This window comes from Mus caroli, chromosome 5 (assembly GCF_900094665.2).
Source record: "Mus caroli chromosome 5, CAROLI_EIJ_v1.1, whole genome shotgun sequence".
Classification (NCBI taxonomy): domain Eukaryota; kingdom Metazoa; phylum Chordata; class Mammalia; order Rodentia; family Muridae; genus Mus; species Mus caroli.
This window is the reverse complement of record NC_034574.1, coordinates 43,588,929-43,613,552: the sequence shown is the minus strand read 5'-3', so window position 1 is coordinate 43,613,552 and position 24,624 is coordinate 43,588,929. Positions and strand designations below refer to the sequence as shown.

The 24,624-nt window shown below is 40.1% G+C and overlaps 1 protein-coding gene across 2 annotated transcripts in view; it reads left to right on the top strand.

Annotated features, from left to right (window-relative positions):
* Positions 1 to 2,124: 2,124 nt before the first annotated feature.
* Kcnip4 (potassium voltage-gated channel interacting protein 4) overlaps positions 2,125 to 24,624 on the top strand; it is a 1,098,278-nt gene continuing 1,075,778 nt past the window's right edge. For both annotated transcript variants that reach the window (XM_021161807.2, XM_021161803.2), the window contains exon 1: positions 2,125 to 2,443. In XM_021161807.2, coding sequence (XP_021017466.1) covers positions 2,383 to 2,443 — 61 coding nt within the window. In that variant the 5' untranslated portion in view covers positions 2,125 to 2,382. The remainder of the gene's footprint in view (positions 2,444 to 24,624) is intronic.

The following is a 24,624-nucleotide window of genomic DNA, read 5'->3' as shown; positions in this document are numbered from 1 at the left end:
GTCCATTTTAGATGACTTTGCTGACGTATTTACAGCTAGTCCAGAGATGCACACATGGGACTGAAAGGAACTAATCCTCATTGAAAGGTCTTTCACAGTACAGGAACACACAAAAAAGCATTCTGCACATTTTGCAGATGACAACTGAGTTGTGCATTTGTCCTGATGTAAATAAGGAGGGTAAATCTATTCTAGAACCAGGAGATGCCTCCTTACCTTCTTTGGTTTCCTCAGGACACCATGGGAGATGGTAGCGATAATGGCGATGGTGAGTACTGTCTTTATAGCATCTCTTACCGACCTCTCAATAAGTGCCAGAACGCTCCAAAGCACAACATGCATTGTGTCTCATTTCTTCTTTGACAGAGGTTCACTGAGGCAGGCACTACTGTTTTGTACATTGTTTTGAGTGAGAAAGGTTAGGATGCTCACTTTGGGCTCACCATTAAGATTTCTGTTCAGCCTGCTGAGCCCAAACCCACACATGAAGGTAGTTTTAGAAGTCAGTACAGAGAAAAGAATGGAGTTGAGAACTGGAGAGGTAGTGAGCCTCTGCAGAGGCCGGGTTGTGTTCGTTTATTTGTGATAAAGGTTTCTAGTGGGAAGCTTGCTTTGAGATTATTGAAGTCCTAAGGTGCCACATGACCAGAATGAAATAGTAGAACCTGCTAGGAAGGACAGAGAGGAGGCTTCTTAGGAGAAGGTAAGGTGCATACACCATTTAGAAATTTATATACTTGACTCAGTAGAAGTTTAAATTGCATGCTATCTAGTCCTGTGTCCCTCCTGTCCTATTACTCTGCCCACTTCTCTCGCTCCAGCCAGTAGCAGCCTCCTTCAACTGGGCTGCCCTCCCAGTTGCTCTCGGTAAATTTGCCCTTACATCTACTGTTTTCCTTAACTCACATGAAGTAGATTTCAGCTCATGTAAGAAGGTTAGATAAAGATGAGTATGGAGGCAATGCAGATGTTGGAATTTTGTCTGCAACCAGCATGGAAGGCATCACAGGGCTTTCCAATGAGTCACTTAAGGGACTAGGGGTGAAAGGAAGGACAAGTGACAGTTGAATCCTAACTGGAGAAAGGGACAAGGTTTTATGGTGATGTGTAATCAGGCAGGTATAGGGAGAAAGACTGACTTTCCAAACAATTAGGCCTTTCCACCATGTCAGGGTCTATTGACCTTGCAGCTGAGAGTGCAAACGAACAAATGTTAATCAGCTTTGCGGGCCCACAGAACTGGTCAACTCGACCTTTCTTTTTAAAGGAGGCAATATACACTTCACTCCTCCCGGCAGAGAAGCCTGTGTTTTAATGCTCAGCTCTCTCTGTTCAACAGTAACCATGGCCACAAGTGGTTTATTGGGTTGTTTTCTGTCTTTCTCAGGCATTGCTGGCCTTGGTTTGCTTAGAGAAACAAGCAGCCATGGGTAATGAAATCCCCTGGGATCTCAGCCATCTCTTCCAACAGAGTGTCCTCCAGTGAAATGTCTGTTTGAAGAAGGTGCTTGTGGGAAATGTCTCCTAGTTAGCTCAGCTGCTCTGTGTAATGTGCTGTGGTCACCTTGGCCTTGTCTAGGCAGTGTCTAGAAGTCACATTCTCCAACCTCTCTCTCAGTCTCATGACTGAGTTGTACTTGGGAAGTTTCCTGTCTAGGAGTTGCTGGCACTCTGCCTGGTTCCCAGAAGGGCATCTCCTTGCCTTCTGGTGTCCTTCGAACCCAGGGCAGAGTCTGACCCTCTAGGGACCCCGCAGTAAGTTTCTTTGCCAAAGACTTCTTGAGCCAGCCTAGAGCCAGGCTCTAGGTGAAGCCGAAAGGGGTCGCAGTGGACCCTCAGATAATCCATTGGAAAATCTCAAAAGATGCCTTTTTTAGCCTTAAGCTGCTTCAGCTCTCTCTCTCTCTCTCTCTCTCTCTCTCTCTCTCTCTCTCTCTCTCTCTCTCTGTGTGTGTGTGTGTGTGTGTGTGTGTCTGCTGTCACCTGAGGCACTGCTACAGCCTCCTCCACTTTCTCCTTTAGTGACTTGGCAGCAGGTGGCAGAGGAGGTGCCAAGCGTGCTAGGGGCGGGGGGCGCCTCGTTCTGTCTGGCGGTACAGCGCCCCAACTTCTCAGCGGCGGGTGTCCTGGCCCCCACCACAGGCATAGCCCTGCCACCCAGCGTGGCACAGCGCCCCCGGCGCCCCCCGCCGGCCTCTGCCTGCACCTGCAACGGCTTCGCGCGCCCTGCCTGCCGCCGCCGCCGCTGCCGCCGCCTCCAGCTCCCAGCTTCTTGGTCGCTCAGGACAGAGTGGCTGTGCGCTCCTGTAGCGGACCCATCGCCACACGCCCCTGGGTCAGTGGACTCTAAGAGTGTCGCTCCGGCATCCAGTGTCCTCAAAGATGAACGTGAGAAGGGTGGAAAGCATCTCGGCTCAGCTGGAGGAGGCGAGCTCCACAGGCGGTAGGACGCGATGGGCTTTGGAGCGGGCGTCCCGCTGGCATGGTCCTCCCCTCGCTGTGATCCCGTGCCCCTTCCACGCTGGGGGCGGGGGGGGGGACGCTTGTTGCCACTGCTGCATGAGAGAGAGTGAGGACCCAGGAGGGATTGGGAAAGGGAGGTGGGTGTGGGGGCATGGGAGAGCCAAGGAGTGGGGGGTGCGTGGCAGGGTCTAGGAGGGAAAGAAAAAAAATGCTTGAAGTGTGTTTGAAACTCGTTAGTGGTAGGGTCCGTCGCGATGCCGAGCGTACTTTTTGCCTTCCCTGAAAATTTCTGAGGTTGTGGTTTGCTTTTACCAGATGTCATTCACAAGCACACTTCCTTCCCCTAACACCTGGGGATAAATGAGTCAAAATGGTGTTGATCCACCCCCTCCACACTTCCTTGATGCTCCCAAACATTTCACTAGAACTCTATTTTGATCGGCTGGTTAATACACAGACGGGATGTTGCCCACATCAGGGCACGCTTGTCGCTTGTCTTGTTCTATAGCTACCTTCAATTTAGTGTGTTCGGAGAAAATGTTCTTCAGTGACACTTGGAAATAATTTTTATATAGTACAGCCTTGAAAAGGTACTGGGCACTCTGCATGGAGTCTGTCTCACAGGGAAATAAGCAGAGATAGAAACTGTTCTCTGGATTTAGCGGGATGTAAGGCAGAACCGATGTCCTCCCCACAGAGCATCTTGGGTTCCATCAGTTTGTTTATAGATGGCTTTCGTGTGTACAGATTTTTTTCTTCTTCTTTTTAAGAGGACCCTAAATAGAATCAAGGTGGTTGTGGAATCAATGTGAGCGAGGAAGATTATATAAGCTACGGAGTCACATGTCTTTTGGCTTTACAGGGTCAGAAATGTGGCCTTTGGAGAGATAAAGTTGTAAGAAAGTAGATTTTTAATGTAATTTCTTTATTACTTCTGGAAACTGAGCCACCTGAACAACTTAGTCCAGCAGTACTCTGAAATACATTGGTATGAGACATGGACATTCCCTGGTACTTTTCCTCTGAGAGATAAACTCACTGTAACTAGGAGGGTACTTGTCTCATTTGAGTGTAATATTTATAAAGTCTTAGTGCTTCATGGGCTCTTGAACACTAACACAACCGCTACCACCAGCACTCTAAAGTTTACCTCTGATGGCATTGGCTCAGAGTAGCAGTTGCCTACCTTTTAATGACCCAGTACACCTTTCATGGGATAGTCCATGAAAGGTATGTGTAATATTTAAGCGACTGAAATCTCTCCGTTGTTTTACTTTTTAAAAAAAAATTTTTTTTGTCAGAATGACACTTTCAGTGTAAGAGGAAAGTGATAGGTTGGGAGGACAGGGTCGTGTCTTTGCAGTTCTGTGTGATCATCTCAGTCCCCTGTAGGAGAGCCTGTGTGCCCAAGGCTCAGGAGGAATGAACTCAGATCTGGGACAGGCTGTGGGGACACAGTCTCTGGAGTTGGTGGCTGTTCAGTAGGAACAGTTCTCTACTGGGGCCAATATGTGAGATGGGGAATGAATTTGCAAGCGACTCTCCGTCCAGCACCATGTCTGGTAGAACTCCTGAAAAACAAGAAACACAAATGAAGTCATGCCCGGAGAGTATGAAACAATTAACTTTTAAAAAATAGAGGATCTGATATTGTCTCAAGTGTCAGCATGTAAAGATTTCTTGGAGAATAGAAAGATGCTGCTTGCATCTTGGCTAGGATGAGGATGAAAGTGAAAAGTGTAACACATTTCCTTTAGTTGCATGCAGACATTTTTAGGTAATTAATGTGTGATGGGAAGACTAAAGGAAAAAAAAATGCAGAGAACCTTGCTTTTGTTCTTGTTGCTCCTGTTGTAAAGGAAATATTAGAGATGACCAAACATGATTTAGAAATTTGGTTATCCATGCTGAGATCTGTAGTCATCTGAGGGAAAAAGAGATGACTGTCAATTTTAAAGGATTTAGGTTTTAATTTAAAACAATAGCCACATCCTCTTGTTCTCTCTCTCTTCAGTAAGTAGAGATTGATGGGTTTAATCCTGAATTACACTCGTGGACAAGAGAATTATAAAATGATCCAATCAAATGTTAACAGAATGATCTGATAGAGAAATTCAGGAAGAGGGGAAAATGAAAATTGGAGATCTCTGTCTCTGTCTCTATCTCTATTTCTGTCTCTCTCTTCTCTCTCTTTCATGTGTATACATGTGAATTATGGATTTATTTGGAGGTAAAACTCTGAAACACACTCTGTGGAGAGATGAAAAACTCCTCCCCCACCATGCTGTGTAAAATTGTGGGGAAGCCTCAGGAATGGTAGCAGGAGAGTTGAATTCCGTTGCTTAAGCTTCCATCTTGTGCACCTTTCAATAAATGAAACATGCAATATGCATACATACATTGCCTTCCAGGTCCTTGCAGTTGATAGTGTGAATGCTACAGACCACAGAACACTGATGGTCTAGACTTAGATTTACTCTGACACTCATCAGACTCTGTGTTATACTCAAAGCTTACCCACTCAATATGTTTTTCATTCGATGGTCTAGTTCCATTAGCTTCATACCCTATTGTAAAATCAAACATAATTCTACTCTCTCTGTGTGTGTGTGTGTGTGTGTGTAGTGTGTAGAGAGGGAGGCATGGGGAAAGGAAGAATGAATTGATGGAGGGAGGGAGAGAGAGAGAGAGACAGACAAAAGAGACACAGAGAGAAAGAGACAGAGAGAGAATGCAATCATATATTTAAAAGAATCAGAAAGAAGGTCAGAGGAAAAAAGTCCTATGAAATTATTCATCAGTGTCCTTAATTTGTGCCATCTAACTTAGGGATGGCAGATGTTATGTGGTGTAATTTACAGTAAAATTGTGGAGGAGAAATATATGTGTCAATAGTAGCTTGAAATATTGCTGGAATTTTGAATCATAATTGGATGGATGTATTGTGGCTTCACTTAAAGTTTTGTGATTATTAAGGTTCAAGAAAAGTCAAATTAGCAATTTTCTTATGAGTAATAGTAAAAAAAATGTACTTGTGCTGAACCCTGGTAAATGTTTTAATTTTATAATTCATTCTACTTTTTTAATGTCACACAGACGAAAGGGAGTATTCAATAAATATTCTGAATTATTACAATTCAGAAATGTCTGCTTTTTTCCCCTTTCTATGGTATACTTTTTTTTCCCTGATCAACAATTACACCCTCATTCATAAAATAAGGCAATGACTGTTTTGGACATTAGAGAGCTGTGCAAGATTTCTGAAAAAATTTAGAGCAGACTAGAGGTTGATTTGTTTTGAAAATATATTTCTGGCCAACACAAGATCCATCTTTCCTGTTTTAGTTGTTTCCCCCATCTTTGCAGGTTTTTATAATGTGGATAATATTGCATTCCAATAGTTCACCGTTCATTGGCTTATTTACCCAATATTTCTCCTCTTTAGGGACAATTTTCAACAGATGTGTGTGTGTGTGTGTGTGTGTGTGTGTGTGTGTGTGTGTGTGAGAGAGAGAGAGAGAGAGAGAGAGAGAGAGAGAGAGAGAGAGAGAGAGAGAGAGAGAGAGAGAGAGAGAGAGAGAGAGAGAGAGAGAGAGAGAGGAGGTGAATATATAAGTACTATTCACTCAGTAGGCCTTTAATATCCTCAAACATGTCTTAAGGTTGTTCAGCTGAGCCCCTAACTACCTATTTTTTTCATGCTTGAGCACTGAGACACCCATTTACTTTTCAAAATGGCTCATTTGGTTAAAGGTCCTTATGTCTTTTGCTACATTGGCCTGAACTAGCTGTGGTACTTCATCTGCTCACCAATCCACCTTAGCTGATTATGATTCCTGGGAGAGTTGAGCTGGTGCTTCCCCGGCATCACTTCATTGCCTGGCACCTAGTTTGAGGACTCACATGTCCTACCATAACAACCACATTCTTCTCCATGACTCTCTGTGGAATGGAATTGCTCTGCTCCCTCTCAGATTTCTGGTAATTCTTTATGACCTTCACCTCTTTTCTTTGGCATATTATATGCAAATTTCACCAAGTTTTTAAAATTATCTTTCCTCTGTGTGTTTTCTTCTTAAGCAAACTTCTATTTTAATTTCTAATGTGGTGTGTAAGTCACAGTATAGTCTAGTCCAATGCTCTTCCAAAGTGTCAGACAGACATTTTCATCACGAGAATTTCAGACCCATCAGTAAGTTTTACTAGCACTGTATTATAAAAGCATGAAAAGATATTTTTTAGAAATGTTATTGTTCAAATGGTGGCACTGTCATTTGATACATACAGTTTGAAACTTGTCTGAGCAGATCTTTCTCTATGGGACTTCTGACTCTGAGGAAGTCTCTACTGACTTCCATCAATAAACATTGACCAATGTTTACTTGTCTATTTATGTATTCTTTCTCTTAACCTCCATTTCCTCTCAATCACTTAACGTGATGTTCATAGCATCATTTCCAGGATAGTATGCTAGACTCCTTTTTCTATACTATCTCCCACTGAAAGTCAAATATATTTACTATCACATGATTTAAGTTTTATTCTCCTGGAGAATATATTTTAGTACCTTGCTTTGGTTCAATTTTTTCAAAGTGGAATCTAAAACAACAAAGATATGGTTATTTTAGATTGGTATGAAAGGCTCTCCTGATCACCTTCCACCTCTGCATTACCTTCTTTCTACCTGTCTGTCAGTCCGGGCTTTGATAGAGTTGGACTGGTTTTTCCCCCCAGTTCCCAACCATACTTTGTGTTTTCCCACTGCTTAGGATTAACTTCCTGCACGTCTGCTGCTTGGTGATTGGTTGTCTACAAATTTATCCAGACCCATGTCACATGCAGCATCCTCCTTGTGCTTTTCCACTGCTTTGTCCCTATTTCCCAACTAAGAATCAGCCTTTCATTTTGCTTTTATTATTTGTAGCTATTAAATCTAGGTCCTCATTAATATATTTCCTGCACAAGTTACTAATGTTTTTTTTCTAGTAGTTAGTATTTACATGATGCTTCACAAACTACTAAATGCCTAAAAGACATTTATTGGATTTAAATCCTGTTGCACCATGATAGACCCGTGGAAGGACTTGAACCTCAGTTTATATTAGTAGCTTGTTAAATCCTCTTTAGGAAGTGACATTCTTTGTTTTCTGTCCTCTTTATTTGAAGGACCATGTCCCCAGGCTGAGAAATATGGCATGAGGTCTGACTTTTCTCAGCATCGATGGCCCCCTTGCTAGAGGAGTATAGATTTCTTGTGGAGAAGGCTTGAAGGAAGTATTTGTTGTATTTGAGGCAATATGATTACTGTGCTTCTCCCTTATCCTCAATATCTTCCAGATCGATGACTTCCAGGGTCAGTAGTCCAGTGGACTTTCAGGGAGCAGTTGCTATCCCTTCTAGTCCTTTACCAGAATTAATGAGATAGTGCAAAATTATTTAAGTATTCACTCTGAAACATGACTTTGGTTGTTACTTAAGATGTCCTCTTCTATGCATCTGTACTACCATGAGTGCTATTATTACTGTTATCTTTGTTATTAAGCCCACCCAATGAAAGTGCCTCCCATTGCAGCAGTAGCCACAGAAAGGAATGGGAATACCAAACCACTGGGATCTCATTGAGTACACACACATCTATTTCTCTGCTTCATTTTCTCTCATATTAGCATTCACAGGGAGAATCGGGTTGTGTCAGGAAGGAAGGCTGAAAAGAGATAACGTTTAGACCTTTACTCCAGTGGTCATGTCTATCTCCCTGCTTGCCAAGCCTCTTTTCTATGGCCAATCTGTATGCAAATGCATATGCAGTATTAGAGAGCCGAGTAAGTAGAAAGTCTGTTTTTAAACACAACAGTTCCCTATACACTCTGACATTATAACAAGCCATTTGATCTGGGATATAAATATAGAATTCTGCATATGTGTGCATTTGGCTGTCATACCCTTGTTAAAGGCTGATTTTTTTATTCAGGGGTGAACATACACAGTGTGGTTGAATATCTGGATCCAGGAACATACTGTCACTTTAAATACCTTCGGGGCACATTATTAACCTTTGAGAAGTCAGTCCCATGCTTATCCCACTCCAATTATTTATTTAGGTAAAAATGAGCAGTCAAAACATGTCAACAATTTGTAACTTCAGGGTTACCTCAAATTTGTATTGGCTTAAGGAAGTGTCCCGTCTTGTTTTAGGTACCATCTGTTCATAAACAGAGAATAAAAAGTCTTTAGGGAACAAGAACTGGCATTTTTATAGGATTTTAAACAATGACTTTGGAAGAAAACAGACTTGTATCTTCAGATGTCAATGTGTGTTAATAGTTTGAAATATCTATGAGTGATGCCATTTGTTTAACAGTGGTATCATTGAAGTCTAAATAGGATTCAAAGTAAGATTTTAAAGATCCAATTACGACTACAGTTTTCAGATTATGCCTACTATGTCTTCTTTTGTAGTACAATGTATAGGTTGTGTTATATATGCCAAAGTGCCCTAAGAACAGCCCAAAATTGTTTTTTATGATGTTATACATGTCATGATGTTCCTAAGAACACCCCTAAATCAGTTTTTTTCCATAAAAGACTACATGCCTGTCAAGTGACTATATGAGTTTTATGGTAATATTGTATGAATATATCACATTCATATATTAAACCTATTAACATTGCAGAACACTTTCAAGGATTTCATATTTGATTTTAAAATTTTATACATAAATGAGTTTTACTTGGATAGTATGAGAAATTAATCCAGGACAGTTCTCCATATTGTTGTTCTCCATTTTGATGTTGTATGGCTGATAAGGGCTCCAGAAATATGTCAAATGAATAGCCTCCTACCATTGTGGCAAATCCCCAAGATAGAGCTGTCCCTGTACTCCAACCTACTCTATTGTGGGACAAAGTGATGTGCTGGTCTTCTTTGACTTGTATATATAGAGAAAAATTATCAAACACCACAATGTGGTACTGACCTATAGACATCTGTAAGATAACTCTCTCAGAGGCCCCTTGGTATTGAAAACTTTATATGGCCCAGTACAGGGGAACACCAGGGCCAAGAAGTGGGAGTGGGTAGGTAGGAGAGCAGGGCAGGGGAGGGTATAGGGAACTTTCGGGATCCATTTGAAATGTGAATAAAGAAAATATCTAATAAAAAAGAAGTTTTATAATGATTAAATAAACTTTGTATAAAACACACAAAAAATATAAAATGGACACACCTAAGTCATGCATTAAAAAAAAAAGATAACTCTCTCAGATACTGTACTATGAACACGTGACATTGGACAACACTCTGGCTTAGATAATTTTTTTATTTAATTTAAGAAACTGATATCAGATAAAATAGCTATTGCATGCAATGCCACCCTGCCTTTAATTTTTTTTTCAATAGACAGTAGTGAAGGTGCTATCTACTAGGACCTTATAGACATCTCGTGATGATCAAATGAGGTTCACTCCTCAAATATTTACTAAGAAAGTACCCAGCATTAGTCTTACAAAACAGATTTTGCCTTTGGAGATCCTGCTGTTTATACAAAAGATAATTGCTAGCTATGCCCTGGGCCTTCACACTGGAATAGGGGAAGAAATGACTAATCACTTACCTTTTAAAATACCCATTCCCGTGATGGAGTTAAGGATAAAGTGAGTTATATGGTTAAAAGTGAGATGACTTCCTATAGGAAGGAAGTGTTCCTGTACAAAGAGAACCACCCAGTGACAGTGCACTTGGCCTTTCCCCACTTTGGGGCCTTATAGAGTTAAGCTTCAAAATATGGCCTTGAAAGCTTATGCTTTTTCTGTTGTTACTTTCTTCCTTCCTCTGCTTTTTCAAATATAACTTTTTTTTTTTTTTTTTGGTCTACCACTTACTTACATGAAAAAGCATGCTATTTAAATTTTTAGAAATCTTCTACAGGGAAGGGAGGATATGAAACCACTTACTTTCTTCATAAAGCAAATACGACTTGGGTGCTTGGAGAGTATGAAATGAGTAATAACTTCTGTTTAAGGAAAGTGATAAAGGAATTGGGGATACCCATTTCTCTTATTGCCAGTTTAAATAATGTTCTAGCAAAAGCAGAGGCATTTCAAACTGGCATAGAGACTTCTAAATTAAATTCAGCAGCCCTATAATTTTAAAGCTAATTTCATAGATTCAATCATTTATCATTAGAACACTATTATACCCTATCAAGTTCTGCTAGTGCTTGTGAAAATCAACTGTCTCTTACAAGAATTCCAAAACCACTTGCTCCTCTTCGTTCATCTCCACAAACGCCCTATAATTTAAACCTGGGCTCTCCTTGCTGCAACGCGCTCTGTAGCTGCTCTTGGTTACAGGCTTGTAACTGCTCATAACTTTGCCCTCATAGCTGTTCTTCACCTCTGAAGCACAAGTGCATTTCCTTCATTTGATGGCTGTAAGGAGGGAAATGATGGAAGAGGAGAGTTCAGAACCAGGTGTTGGGAAACAGAAACAAACAAACAAAACCAAAACAAAAGCAACAGCAAAAACCCACAGCCCAATTTAGCAGTATTGAAAGACATGGAATGAGGAACTCCTCCACAAGGGAGGTAGAAAATAAACTCCAGTTTCCATGAATGCACAGTCAGTAAAGATGGTTTTCAGTTGACTACCTCTCTAATTCTGAAGCTGGGAGGAAGAAACTGCCAGTGCTTCTGATATAATTGAAGGACACAATTTGTCGCTAATTCACAGAAACTCTCCTAGTTAAATTAAAGTTGTAAATGTGGTTTCCAAATGGGAATTAGTCATTCAAAAAAAAAACCCAAAAACTAATACTTGCAACATCATTGTTCATCGCTCAGAATAAACACCGGCAATGAAAAAAAAATCTACAAGCATTACAACAAGCAGATTGAAGTGTGGAAATTAATTGTTAGAATTATTATAATTTTAAGCACAGCTCTATTTATTTCTGAATCCCTAAGCAGGAGATAGTGAGTTTTCATGAATATCATCAGAATAGAATTATAGAACCCAGCAGTGACAAGTGTGACTTCAGCCTTCACTGATTTATTTTCTGGTAGCTTTAGCAATATTTTTTAAAGATGCTATTCAACAATCATTCATTTAAAACTCAATTACCCGTCATGCATTAGACAAGAGATACTGTGCTAATAAATATTTGAGAACAGAAAAGGCAGTGCTGATTTTTTCCAATAAAGAACTAAAGTTTTAAGTCACTTGTTCCTGGTATACTCTTAAAATTTTACTTTGCCTGCTTTATGTATTAATTATAGAGAGCATGCTAGTTTTCCTCATCTTCAAAGACAGGAGTTAAATATCTTCCTAGGATACAGTTGTCTTTCTTCAATGAAAATTGTCATTAGTGACTATCCTATCAATAGCTTTTGTGAAATGCTATGCCAGGGAAGCAAGTAGCGGTAGGATTATAATCACAAGATTTATTACTAAGTGAAACTAGACATATAGAGTCACATATAACACTACCCAGACCCTACGCAGGATAGTAGCATTAAACTGCACACTAAAATTGCTATATATAAGGGTATCCCGAAATATGTCAGTCATTTTTTTTCATCAAACATGCTGGACTTCTTTTGCCAAGTATCATTCACAGTAATAGAGTGAAGAGGTTAAAAATATCCCCCTGGGAACCTTAACTTTCTTGTAGAAATAGGCACATATGATAGAATATGGATTATGGAAAGCCCCATGATAGCTCCATGAATAGAGGAATTTGGCAAAATCCCTGAGTCACATCCTGCAGGTCAGACAGGGTTAAAGCAAGACACCTAGATTAGATTAGAAAGACACCTGAGGGAGGTGGCTGAGGTTTTCTGGGTAAGATGACACATGGAATAATAGATATTTTCGGTAATAGTAGCTGTGGGGCTAAGGCTGAGCCAAGGGTTATGCAGTCCAGGAACTGTGAGTTCTTCCTGATGCATGAAGGTTTGAGATGGAATGGAACAGTAAGATGAGACATTACAGGAGTCTGTGCATGAAGTTGCTGAGGAACTATGGTGAATTTCAATCAAGATGAACCTATTTTTCACACCAGCAACAAAACTGAAGTGATGTGGCAGATGGATGGGGATAGAGTGAGGACAAAACAACAGGCGAAGAAACCTGCTGTTGCAGTACATGTAGGTGCAGAATCTGTAGGACATAGTAGTTCAGGGGTTTAAGAATAAAGAGTACACCTGAAATAAACAGAATATGAGGTCAAGAGGATGTGCACATGTCAACTGACAGAATGCTAAAGGAATCAATGATGAAGGAAGACCCTGAGGCAAGGCATCTATATTTCTGGCTTCAGGAAGTCTGGGGTTGCCTCAGTTTATGCAGATGGGAAATATTTGAAAGAAATGGTGCTGATTTGATCTGCAAAATTTATGGACCTGTGTGACATCAAAGTGGAGGAGATGCTAGTAGGCATGGGGCCATTTGGGCTGCTACAATAACTGGAGATTTCATTCTGCAGACGGAAGGGAGCCAGTTGAATGTCCCAAAGTGACAGAATGTAGAACATTAATTTTGCATAGCTGGGTAGGATGTATCCTTGATAATGATGTCATTAGGTGACTGTTGCATTAGCCTAGGCAAGAGAAACAAAAGGGTGAGCTAGGGTAAAGGCAATGGGGATGGAAAAGTAACTTGCCTGAAAGACAAGCTGGGGCATTGCAGATAGATTGTGGTTTGATGAGCAACAAGAGTTACAGAAGAAGGGATGGATTTCAAAGAAAAAGAATGTGTTCCCAGTGAAAATATCCATGTCATTCTCCCCAAAGACAGTTGGAAATATGGAGTTTAGGCTTAATCTATCTTCAGAGAAGCTCACAGTTGTTACACATCCATTGCATCCTAATGTGATGAGCATTAGGAAGACAGAAATAAATGAAGGATAGTCAGGATCCCCAAATCCTGGGCACCAAGCTCCACAGAGGACCCAGATTAGAGATGCAGTTATAGAGAGATAATTAGGATTGCAGTCATGAGAGTGGATATCAGAGAGAACTGAGTGTTAGAACTCTGAAGAGAAAGCAAGGAACTGGACGTGAAGACAGGGAGTACTTCAGAGTCTGGAAAGAAATTGAAGAAGGATTATGGAGGTCAGTGCCTGACACAGAAGGCTCATGTCTGTTGACTCAAGGGAAGAAAGGAGTTTTATAAGTCCAGAGCTGGCTAATATTCTGAGCCATTGCAGGACTGGGAGAAGAAGTATGGTAGCTAAGTATAGGACTCTAGAATCAGAAGTGGGGTTCAGATGCCCTGGATGTGACTGTGTGACTTCAGTAAGCCACAAGGCCAATGGAATTTAATTTCTTTGTTTATGGTTGGATTGTTCCTGCTTCATATCCTCTGTTGGGTGGCTTGCTGACTTCATTTGGGTCTTCATCAAAGTGTTTCTTCTCGGATGTCTTCATCAATACAACTATTCATTCTGAATCTCTCTATTCTCTTACACTTGGTGTCCTATACTTCAGACTTTTTGTTCCTTCAAAATACAAGTATATTCATATTTCTATATACTATATATTATGACATATAATACATATGTATCTTAAATTATTTTGAATATATTTTGTACTATATTTTCTGTCAAACGGGACTCTGATATATGCAGTTTTAAATCAATAAAATGAACCTAATCTACCAGGATGCATGGGGAACAACTGAACTAATAATATATTGGAAGGCACTTGGCAGTGTCCAACAAACAGTTCCATCTCATAAATGTGAATGGTGGTCATTTTCATAATGATTTGGAATGAGCAAAATGTATCTTATTATATGGACAGAGGTTAGGGGCAGCAAGAGTGAAAGCAGTGGGTTATGGAAGGGGAGAGCTGTGAGGGAGAGGTGATTGCTTCTCTAGAAGAGATATATCCAGTCTTCCAGGAAAAAAAGGATGATTTTCTAGGGACGATCTTATATAGGATACTGGTTTTGAACTAGGATTTGGACAACTAATGAGAGTTAAGGAGATTTCAAAGAATTGTTGAATGGGGCCAGGAATGAATTTGTGGAGGCTAGAGTTGATAGGGCCATAGACCATGGCAAGGCTGAGCTGTGTGAGTAAGGAAAAAATATCTAGGAAATGTGTAATTTGTGTGGTGGATGACAGAAAAATGAAGGCATAGTAAAGGATAACAAGGAAAGACCCTTATATCTTGGTATAAAGCCTGAAGATCAGAAAACCTTCAGTGGGAAGATTATCAAGACTTCCCCTGTGTTTAGACAGGAATGATGAGTTATGCAAAGGCATGGATAGCAAACGCCTGCAGCATCGTGGCTGGCATTCGTGACTGATCAACACTGGAGTGAGATAGAAGACTGCAAAGCATGAGTGGCTATGCTTTGCATATCAAGGCTAGGCTCCTGGACTGACACCATCTCCCACATGGAAGTCTGAGTGAAGGCCTATGATGATGGGAAGATGCTAACCCTTCCCAAACCAGAGAGTGTGGGCACATTCACTCTGATGTTTATGTTTATATGAGCCTGTTTACATTGAACCTGTGGGTATTGACCCTGTGTATATTGAGTTCTACATTAACGTCATTGATTTTAGGAAGAAAATCTAATATCGTCAAGGTGATTTTGACTGTCCTTTGTAAGTACATTGAGGTGAAAAGTGCAACTGTCACATAGTTTGTGACTGGTCTGCAGGGATGTTGATTGACTAAGGCAATAGTATCAAAGCCATTGTGGCTGCATAGTAGTCTGTGTTTTTATTTCTCTTTTCTCATTCCTAGACAGGTCCTGGGAAAGCAAAGGAGACTGTCTGGGACAAATTGACCTGTTGAGGGAGGGAGGACTGAGTTGGGCTTCTCAGACGTAACCTTTTCTGTTCAGGTGGCTAGTCTAGGGAGACAAAGGCAAGTTTTCTGATAAACTTCCTGTAGGTTTCTTTAACACAGCTACAGTAAAGATTCAAATAAAAGCCGTGTCCAAATTATGTTGAATAGAAAGAGTGAACCCAGATGTCCAACTTTGTGGCTAGCATGGGAACTATATCTTTGAAGGTCTGGATGCAGAGAAAGTGACCTTTATGGTCTCCTTCAACTTGAATTGGAATACAAACAGGCAGGCCAAGTTGGACAAACTAGTGTCCAGAATTCTGGACACTGCTAGGTGCAGTGTTCAGGTGAATTTCTGAAGGAAGTGTCTCATTCTCTACAACACCATGATCTTGATCTAGAACACTCCATTGGCATAGCTGCCTTCCTCCTCCTGCCTTCACTACTTCCTCTTGGATCTGCTTCTCTATCCCCCTAGAGACATTTTGCAGAGTTTTGCTGATACTAACTAGTTGAGACTATATAACAATTCTGTAAGCAATGATCTCTAGTGATCCTCTTTCCTGCCAGAATAAGTCACACATTCATTTAATATTGTTCCTTAATCAGTGCAGTTTTAATTAGTTTCTTGGTATTTATCTGGAAACCCAGAGTAAAGAGACTGTCCACACTTCTAAGGTCCACAGGGACACTCAAATATTTGTTGACAAGTGGATAGTAAAGTGATTTTTAAATATGCTAATAAACAAGATAAAAATATTGTTTACACTATTAGATAGTCCTCATTTTTTCTGTTGTCAAATGCAATGTGAAAACACTCAAAAAACTCTGATACAAACACTTCCACTCTCTGAGCTTCTGTACATATGTACTTAACTTTATCCCCAACACTTATTTGTTTAACATTTGTCATAAATTACTTGTATTGGATTCTTGGGTGATGCAAGTACCTTCTCTGCTCACCAATTGGCAGCTAGGAAGAACCATTTCAAACAGTATAAATGAATGCAATTACAATTTCAGCAGATGAACAAGGAAACATATACACAGGAGTAGACAGACACAAGGAAAAAACTACCCTGGTTTCAGGATAAGAAAATAACTCTTAAAAGAAGTAGAAATAAAATTGATGATTGAATTATGCTTAGAAATAGATAAGACAAAAGCAAAGAATGTATTTGAAGGAAGGAGAAAGAGAGAAAAAGGCAGAAAGACAAAAGGACACAGAAGATGATTCTGCAGAGGCAGACAAAGGTCACATGGCTAGGAGTTTGAGGGTTTTTTTTGTTTTTTTGGTTTTTTTTTTTGTTCTTTTTAATTTATTTTTTATTAGGTATTTTCCTCGTTTACATTTTCAATGCTATCCCAAAAGTCCCCCATGCCCACCCCCCCAATCCCCTACCCACCCACTCCCCCTTTTTGGCCCTGGGGTTCCCCTGTACTGGGGCATATAAAGTTTGCAAGTCCAATGGGCCTCTTTTTGCAGTGATGGCCGACTAGGCCATCTTTTGATACATATGCAGCTAGAGACAAGAGCTCCGGGGTACTGGTTAGTTCATATTGTTGTTCCACCTATAGGGTTGCAGTTCCCTTTAGCTCCTTGGGTAATTTCTCTAGCTCCTCCATTGGGGGCCGTGTGATCCATCCAATAGCTGACTGTGATCATCCACTTCTGTGTTTGCTAGGCCCCGGCATAGTCTCACAAGAGACAGCTATATCTGGGTCCTTTCAGCAAAATCTTGCTAGTGTATGCAATGGTGTCAGCGTTTTGGCTCAGCCGTTAAAGGCTAGGCTCACAACCAAAAATATAAGAGTTTGAGTTTTTTAATGGGTTTGGATTTTGTTCTACAGGTGATGAGAAGTGATCAGAGGTTTGAAGCAGAAGAACTAGACAATCAAAAGCCAAACACATTATGTGCCCATGGTTTATATGCTTAACCAAAGGCATAATGTATGGTCATATTAACCAGCAAATCATGGATTGTGGCTCTGTGTAGCTTGCCATTGAGGGACCTTGAATCATCTCATCTTCTCTCTCTTTTCATTTTCTTTTTAGTATTTTTTTTCTGGTCTAAATTAAATACTGAACTTTGACATTGGTCTCTTCTTTAGAACTTACAGCCATTAATCTGTGGTCCAAATCATCCACTTTCTATCATGGCTTGATTAGAGAACCTATTTCAGGATGAGGAGGCAGACAGAAGTGGGAATGGGGATAGAAAGGAAGAACAGAAGAGGGGTAAAGGAAGGATCACAAAGCCAGATGGAAGTCTAGAAATTTATAAGATTCCTAAAAGTCCTTATTGACAAAAGAACTTGGATGGAGTTAAATTATATAGGGATATAATATTCTCCCAGAAGTCAGAGATTGTCAAACCAAAGTCCAGTGCCAGGTGTGAAATGCCCCCCTTTCAGTGATTGGCCAGGAAGATCCCAGAGACTCCCAAACAATGCAGGCTCTTGCCATTGCTTTGGGTTGCTCAACACAACCTAACGGTAATCCTTTATTTTAAAGACACTGTCCACTTTGGCTATATGAGGGAATCAATCTGGAACTTACTTGGAAGCGCCCTTCTTACTGGCTGCATTTTATAGTTCCTGATCATGGTAGGCAGGCTGCTCATAGAGAAAGGTCATCAGCAGACTTATCAAAGATGTGAATCCTGCAACTGGTTTCAAAAGCCAGTCTGACAAGATATGTGCGTTGGTTCAATTATGGCATTATTGTTATGGAGGTAACCAAGAACATTTTTATTATATTGGAGTCCAAGTTCATAGGAGGGAATTCAGACTTGATGTTGTAAACCTGCAAAAAAATCTATGGCTAGGACTTCATGGGCCCAGGGCGGAGGGGTGAGCCAATTACTATTACTATCTTGGTATCTTGGTACATGAACACACCACCAAACTAACTTTTAAATATATATCTCTGTACACATAGACTAGTGCATACCTCCTCAGTAAGAATCCCACTTTTAGCACTGGATAACGGCTAATACAATGATTCATAACTGGTTGAAGTGCAGAGAATAAATTAGTGGGGAGGGATCAGCTCTAAATGATACATGAACATCGAACATCGAGAGAGAGAGAGAGACAGAGAGAGAGAGAGAGAGAGAGAGAGAGAGAGAGAGAGAGAGAGAGAGAGAGAGTCAGAGGTCTGGGAGGACTGGGACAAACCAGTGTCTTCTACATATGACAGAACCACCACTAACTTAGAGCTGCTATGGTTGCTTACACAAAACCTCACCAGATAAAGCAAGTCAACATCCCAGAATGTGAGCAGGATGTATTAGGCCCACCCCAGCTGCTATTGACAGTTGACTGATGCTGGGATAGAGTGAGTCATTTTTCTTTAGGGATATAACTTCTGATAAATTGACCATCTTCTTGTGGATAGTCCTACAGCCATCTATCTATGGGCAGCATTAATTAGACTGAATTACCAAATCCAAAAACAACACAAACAAGAAAAATGCAAAAGGAAAAAAAGTTGAAAGGGGAAGATGGGAAAAGTGATCAATGGGGAGATGAAGGGGTGTGTAGAGGGTATATGATAAAAATATGTTGTATACATGTATGAAATTATCAAATATATAGATACATTAAAATGTTGGTATACACCTGGGGGTGTTATGTTTCTTTATAAATCCTATGCATGTACTTTTAGAGAAGTATGCATACTTATTGATAAAAGTAACTTCTTTCTTTTAATAAGCATTTTAGAACTAGCAATATTTTGTTCCCATAGTCAAGTGTACATATTCTGAGTAGCTTCCATACCAGGGTTAGTAGAGCACTGGTCCAGCTTGCCTTGTCGTTGTATCAGATATTATGAGTGAGACTTGCTCAGTTGATTGACATAAGGGTTCGGTTTAGGTCAGGCCACTGATAAAGTGACATAAACAGGTGTATCTCTTATCCTTAGACTTCAGAGCAGAAGAGTTACAGCGAACTATGAACAATGTACAGTTTTATCCTCGGGCAGCTTCCATTTCATTTATGTGCCTACTTGTGCACATGTCAGGTGTAAGAGAAGTAACAATACATTGGGATGTCATTGTTTACTATTCCTATTCCTTCTTCTGAAAGGTATCAGGAAAGCTGTTCTTGTGGTTATCCAAGTTGACAACTTTCATACATTGTTCAGATTGTAGTTTGTGGTATTTTGTTTCTGGGCTATTTGTGCATTCTAAGTTCCACACTTTTTCAATCATGATGGATGTTCCAATTCCAGAGAAGCTTCAATCACTCTGTCTACAAATATTCCAAATTACACAAGATGCACCTGTACTATTGCCCAATTGATTCTTCTAAGACATGGTATAGATCAGTTGTAATATGGCTATTTCCTGATTCAACTTCAGGGAAATTATCTCTTGTTATTTGTGCATCTTTAATCCATGCAGTGTAGTTGATGATCTGCTAACACAGTGAACCTTTAGCCATCATTGTCTCCCAAACAACAGTGTGCAATTGCAGGCTTGGTTGTGGCAATTTCACAAGAGAAGAGCTAATCCATGGAGGCTTTGCTTTAAGTATTTAGAACAAATTAATAGAGTAATTTCACATTTGTATGCCTAATTAAAAGAAATGAAAAAGGGACTCTACTTAGAAATGACTAGTTTTAGTGACATGCAAAAATCATACCATATGAGAATGCCCTGATTTCATAATGGCCTTACTGATTTAAAGGAACATCTTCAAATCATGATTCAAAATCACTGTTTACTTTGGTCCTCAGGAATTTAGAGTCCTGGAATCTTCAGATTATCCATATTGTTCCGTGTCTATCCTGTAAGCCTGCTTATAATACACTCCTAAATATTGTTGAATTAAGGTACCAGCATAAAGACCCAACTCCTGCATTCTGTCCACTGGGAGAGAGGGACTTAGGAATAAGTTACGCTATGACTAGCATGACAAATGCCCTAAAATAGAGGCACATGCAACTCCCTACAGGAGCAAAGAAATGAAAACAACAAGAGATCTTTGAGACACAAAAGAAACCTTGCAGGTAGAGGTGTCACCGTCAGCTTAGTCTTAAAAATAAATGCTGAAATTTGTCAAATATAAGAGAAGGGAACATGTATTTGTGTGGTAAGATCATCAACCTTGGCAAAGACTTAAAGTTGTGTGAAAGTTCCAGTTCTTTCTAGAAAGTTCCATGAAAGCCCATGTATCTTTAATATTAGTGGTACAACGTATTCAAGAGCAGAACTGGAAGGGAATGTGGTAATATGTTGTCAAGATGTTTGCATTTATGGCAGAGATATGTAGACTGAAATCTATATCCTATTAAACAGTGTTAAGACAAAGCAGATATTGTTTAGGTTTAGGAGGAAATGACAGAGCATCATTTTCCCCCATGAAGGCAAAGAGACCTGTTGAATGATAAACAGGAATTGTAGCAGTATGGAAGGTGGAAAGAAGGGAGTCAGTTTGAGAAATTCAGTTGCAAATGTAATCAGTGCAACATTAAGTATTGAAGATGAAGACAATCTGGTGTTCAACATCAACTTTAAATCTTGTAAAGGATGGCTGTTTTAGAATTTATAGAAATTAAGATGCTGGTAGAGCGAAAACCAGCTGTCAGAGGTTTGTGTTTAAAGTCTCTAAAGCAACTAGAAATTCTGATTTGAGAGCCAGCAGTTATCAGGTAAAAACCATGATGACAATGTCACCAGCAGAGAGAACAGAGTTCAGGGTGAATGCCCGAAGATAATGACTAAAGGGATGTGGCTGAATCAAGAGGTGGATGCTAGGAGAGGAGTCAGAGATAGAGTGTCGGGTGAGGGAATGGCAGACATGAGTAGTATCATGGATGCCAAGGGCAGGAAACTTTTCCAGTGCTTGGTCAATTACCTTAAGTGCTTTGCATGGTTAAGTAAGATGAGAACTGACAAGATTTGGCAGTTAGGAGGTTGCAGCAATTTAAATGGGGCACAGCCAAGCTGCAGGGGACTGGCTATGAGTATAAAAACCTGAAGCCTAGCAAGCACAGGCAGGGCTTCTGCAAACAATTGGTCAGGAATGGGAGAAGGTGTAGCAGTTCTTATAGAAGAAACTGCTGATGGGTACATTCTGTTGAACAGGAGCCATCTGGATACCCGCGGAAGGGCTGGTTTTGTTTGAGGGGTGATGAGGCAAAAGCTACCATGTCCTGTATCACTTTTGTGCTTTGCACATATTGTAGAAAGCACTTACTGTGCCCAACTGCAACTAATTGTCTATTTAAATTTTAACCACTTTTTAAAAAAATACAGAAAAGTATGGGGAACAATAACCCTTGGGGATTCCTTATTCCAAATTGCTGGTTAACAATATTTGAACATGCTTGCTTGCAGATTTTATGTAAAATAAATACAGTGGTAACCTGGGTAATTTTGTTTTCTACCCTTTCTCCTCTGTAATCACAGCCATTCATAAAATTCAGTGTGTACTACTTCAATCAAACTTGATATTCTTTTGTATATACTTGTAGACTTACTATTCAGGAATGATGTGTAGTATGTTTCATGTATGGGTTTTTGTTTTGTATTATTTTTCATCTTAAGACAGGATCTCATGGACTTCAGACTGGAACTCATTCTCCTGCTTTATCTCAGTCTTAGTGTCAGTATTATAGGTTTGCACCACCCTACCCAGCTCAGCTGTATGTTTTGAAACTCATACCGGTGAAAGGAGTTACAGAGACAAAGTTTGGAGCTAAGACGAAAGGATGGACTATCCAGAGACTACCCCACCTGGGGATCCATCCCATAATCAGCCACAAAACCCAGACACTATTGCATATGCCAGCAAGATTTTGCTGAAGGGACCCTGATATAGCTATCTCGTATGAGGCTATGCCAGTGCCTGGCAAATACAGAAGTGGATGCTCACAGTCATGGAACACAGGGACCCCAATAGAGAAGCTAGAGAAAGCACCCAAAGAGCAGAAGGGGTCTGAAACCCTATAGGAGGAACAACAATATGAACTAACCAGTACCCCCAGAGCTCATGTCTCTAGCTGTATATGTAGCAGAAAATGGCCTAGTCGACCATCATTGGGAAGAGAGGCCCCTTGGTCTTGCAGACTTTATATGCCCCAGTACAGGGGAATGCCAGGGCCAAGAAGTGGGAGTGGGTGGGTAGGGGAGCAGGGTGCGGGGAGGGTATAGGGAACTTTCGGGATAGCATTTAAAATGAAAATAAAGAAAATATCTAAAAATAAAAAAAAAGAATTACAATGTTTATAGATCTATAAGCATTTGCCTAGCATGTTTGATACCCTAGGTTTTGATCCCTACAGCCTCAATAAGCAAGCAAGCAAGCCAATGAGTAAATCCATTATTTGAATGAAAAAAAAAAAGAAACTCATATTGTTGATATCTAAGACTCTCTATGCTAGTATTGCACCTTTGAGATATAGCTTCATGGAGTAGTTTAATTTTCTCTTCTGTCCAATATTATTCATACAGTGTCTTGTTACTATGTCTTTCTTTGTGTTCTGAGAGTCGTTCTGAGGCAATTTTTTCTTTTTTGCTTCTGTTTTTGTTGTTGTCTTTCTAGTATGTCTGTATGCACTAATAGAATAAGTGGTAAACTGTTTTGTCTTGGGAAAGGCCTGTGTGGTGGAGCTTTGGGGAGGACTTCATCTGAGATAGCATTGAGATTTTGTAGAAAAAAGTGAGCATTATTTTTGGAGAGGGGAGGATGTGATGGATTTGTAACTTTATCTAGGAGATGCATATTCCATACAGTTACTATTTTTCCAGGAGTCATGGTCTTTCAGGTTCTCTAAATTTGGGGGTTGTGAATGGACCAAAGCTAGAGAACACTATCTAGTCTATAAGATATTGATTTGCTTGCTATAAATATTTAATGCACCTTTTATGGAACACTTCTGCTCATGAAATGGTGTATGTAAGGAATGGTGTCTTGTTATTTGATTATGGAGTATTTCATGATTTAAATCATGATTTAAATCGGTCTCAAAGTTGCTGGAAATCATTCATCTACCTGACACCAAGCTCTTTTAAAGCTGCTTCTACACAGAATGTGATAAATTGGGCAGTTTTATATGGTTTCATTTACTTTGTATGTTAATAATTCATCATGGTTACAAACTGTCCACATTTGTAAGTTGCAGAGTTCACATATGGGTGCTTTGGGGTAGCTCAACACTGCCCAGAAGCTCTGGGGGGGAACTTAAGAGATTGGGTATCACTAGCTCAAGGTGACCATAAAATTTATCCCTGAGTCAAAACAGAACTTTATTCTCTACACGCAGAGGGAAAAGAAAGATTCATCATGGTTCAACTAATATACCTTGAATATCTAATCTGGACTAGGCAGGCTTCCAGGTACTGAGTGGGAGAAGGAAAGAAAGATCCAAAAGAAAGATCACATTTTTGCTATTTTTACTATATTTTCAATTTACAACAGCAGATTTCTTGGGGAGAGCTTAATGTTTATTATGCACAGTAGGTGCCAGTCTATGTTTTAGAAAGATCATGCATAAGTGCCCTGAGGCTTCACCTCTACATATTCAGTGTCAGGATTAACATCATGGCACATATCTTATAACTGATGGTCAGAAAGGTTAAGTAGCCTTGCCCAGGTTGCACAACCAGGATTTGATGATGCACTTATAAACAAGTCCATCTGACTCTAAAGCCTTTATTATTTCTGTTCTGGAAAACTCTTTTTACCAACAATTTATAAAGATTACTCTATTTTGCCCATGTAAACTAGGAAGAGGGTTGTGTGTGCTGAGTATTAGCATGAAAATAAACACAGCTACCAATCATTTTACTTTATTATTTACCTACAACATTATGAGTACTCTACTAGAAAATGATAATAGGATGTCTAATTTCTATCCCAGACCCTGAGCATGCCTGAGACCGGCCTGGCCATCTTTACTCTAATCCTAGTTTGTAGGATGCCTCTGCTATTCTGGTGATTTCTTCCAGTTCTTACTCTTTAAATATTGTCTTAGAATTGTTCCTCTCTCTGGAAATTTAGTGGTGAGATACAACATTCCCTCAGGAGGGAATGCCACTTTGGTGTGGTAGGCACAATAAAGGACAAAGAATTTTACAACCTTTGTCTCTGAAACTATTGCACATGTAGCCAACCATATATGGTCTAAAGATGTACAAGTAGTTTTCCATGAAGGACGGTGGTGGTGTTTGTGAACGTGGATGATGTTGCACTGAATAGTCAGATGAGCCTGTTGGCTATCACACAAAACATTTGAGGTAGTGATGCTTTCCTTCTCTGGACAGATGGACTCACAACTGAGCAAGCATAGTTAGAGAGATGTAGATTTATTGTCTTTGTAACCATGGGAAGAGTCTACATGCAAAG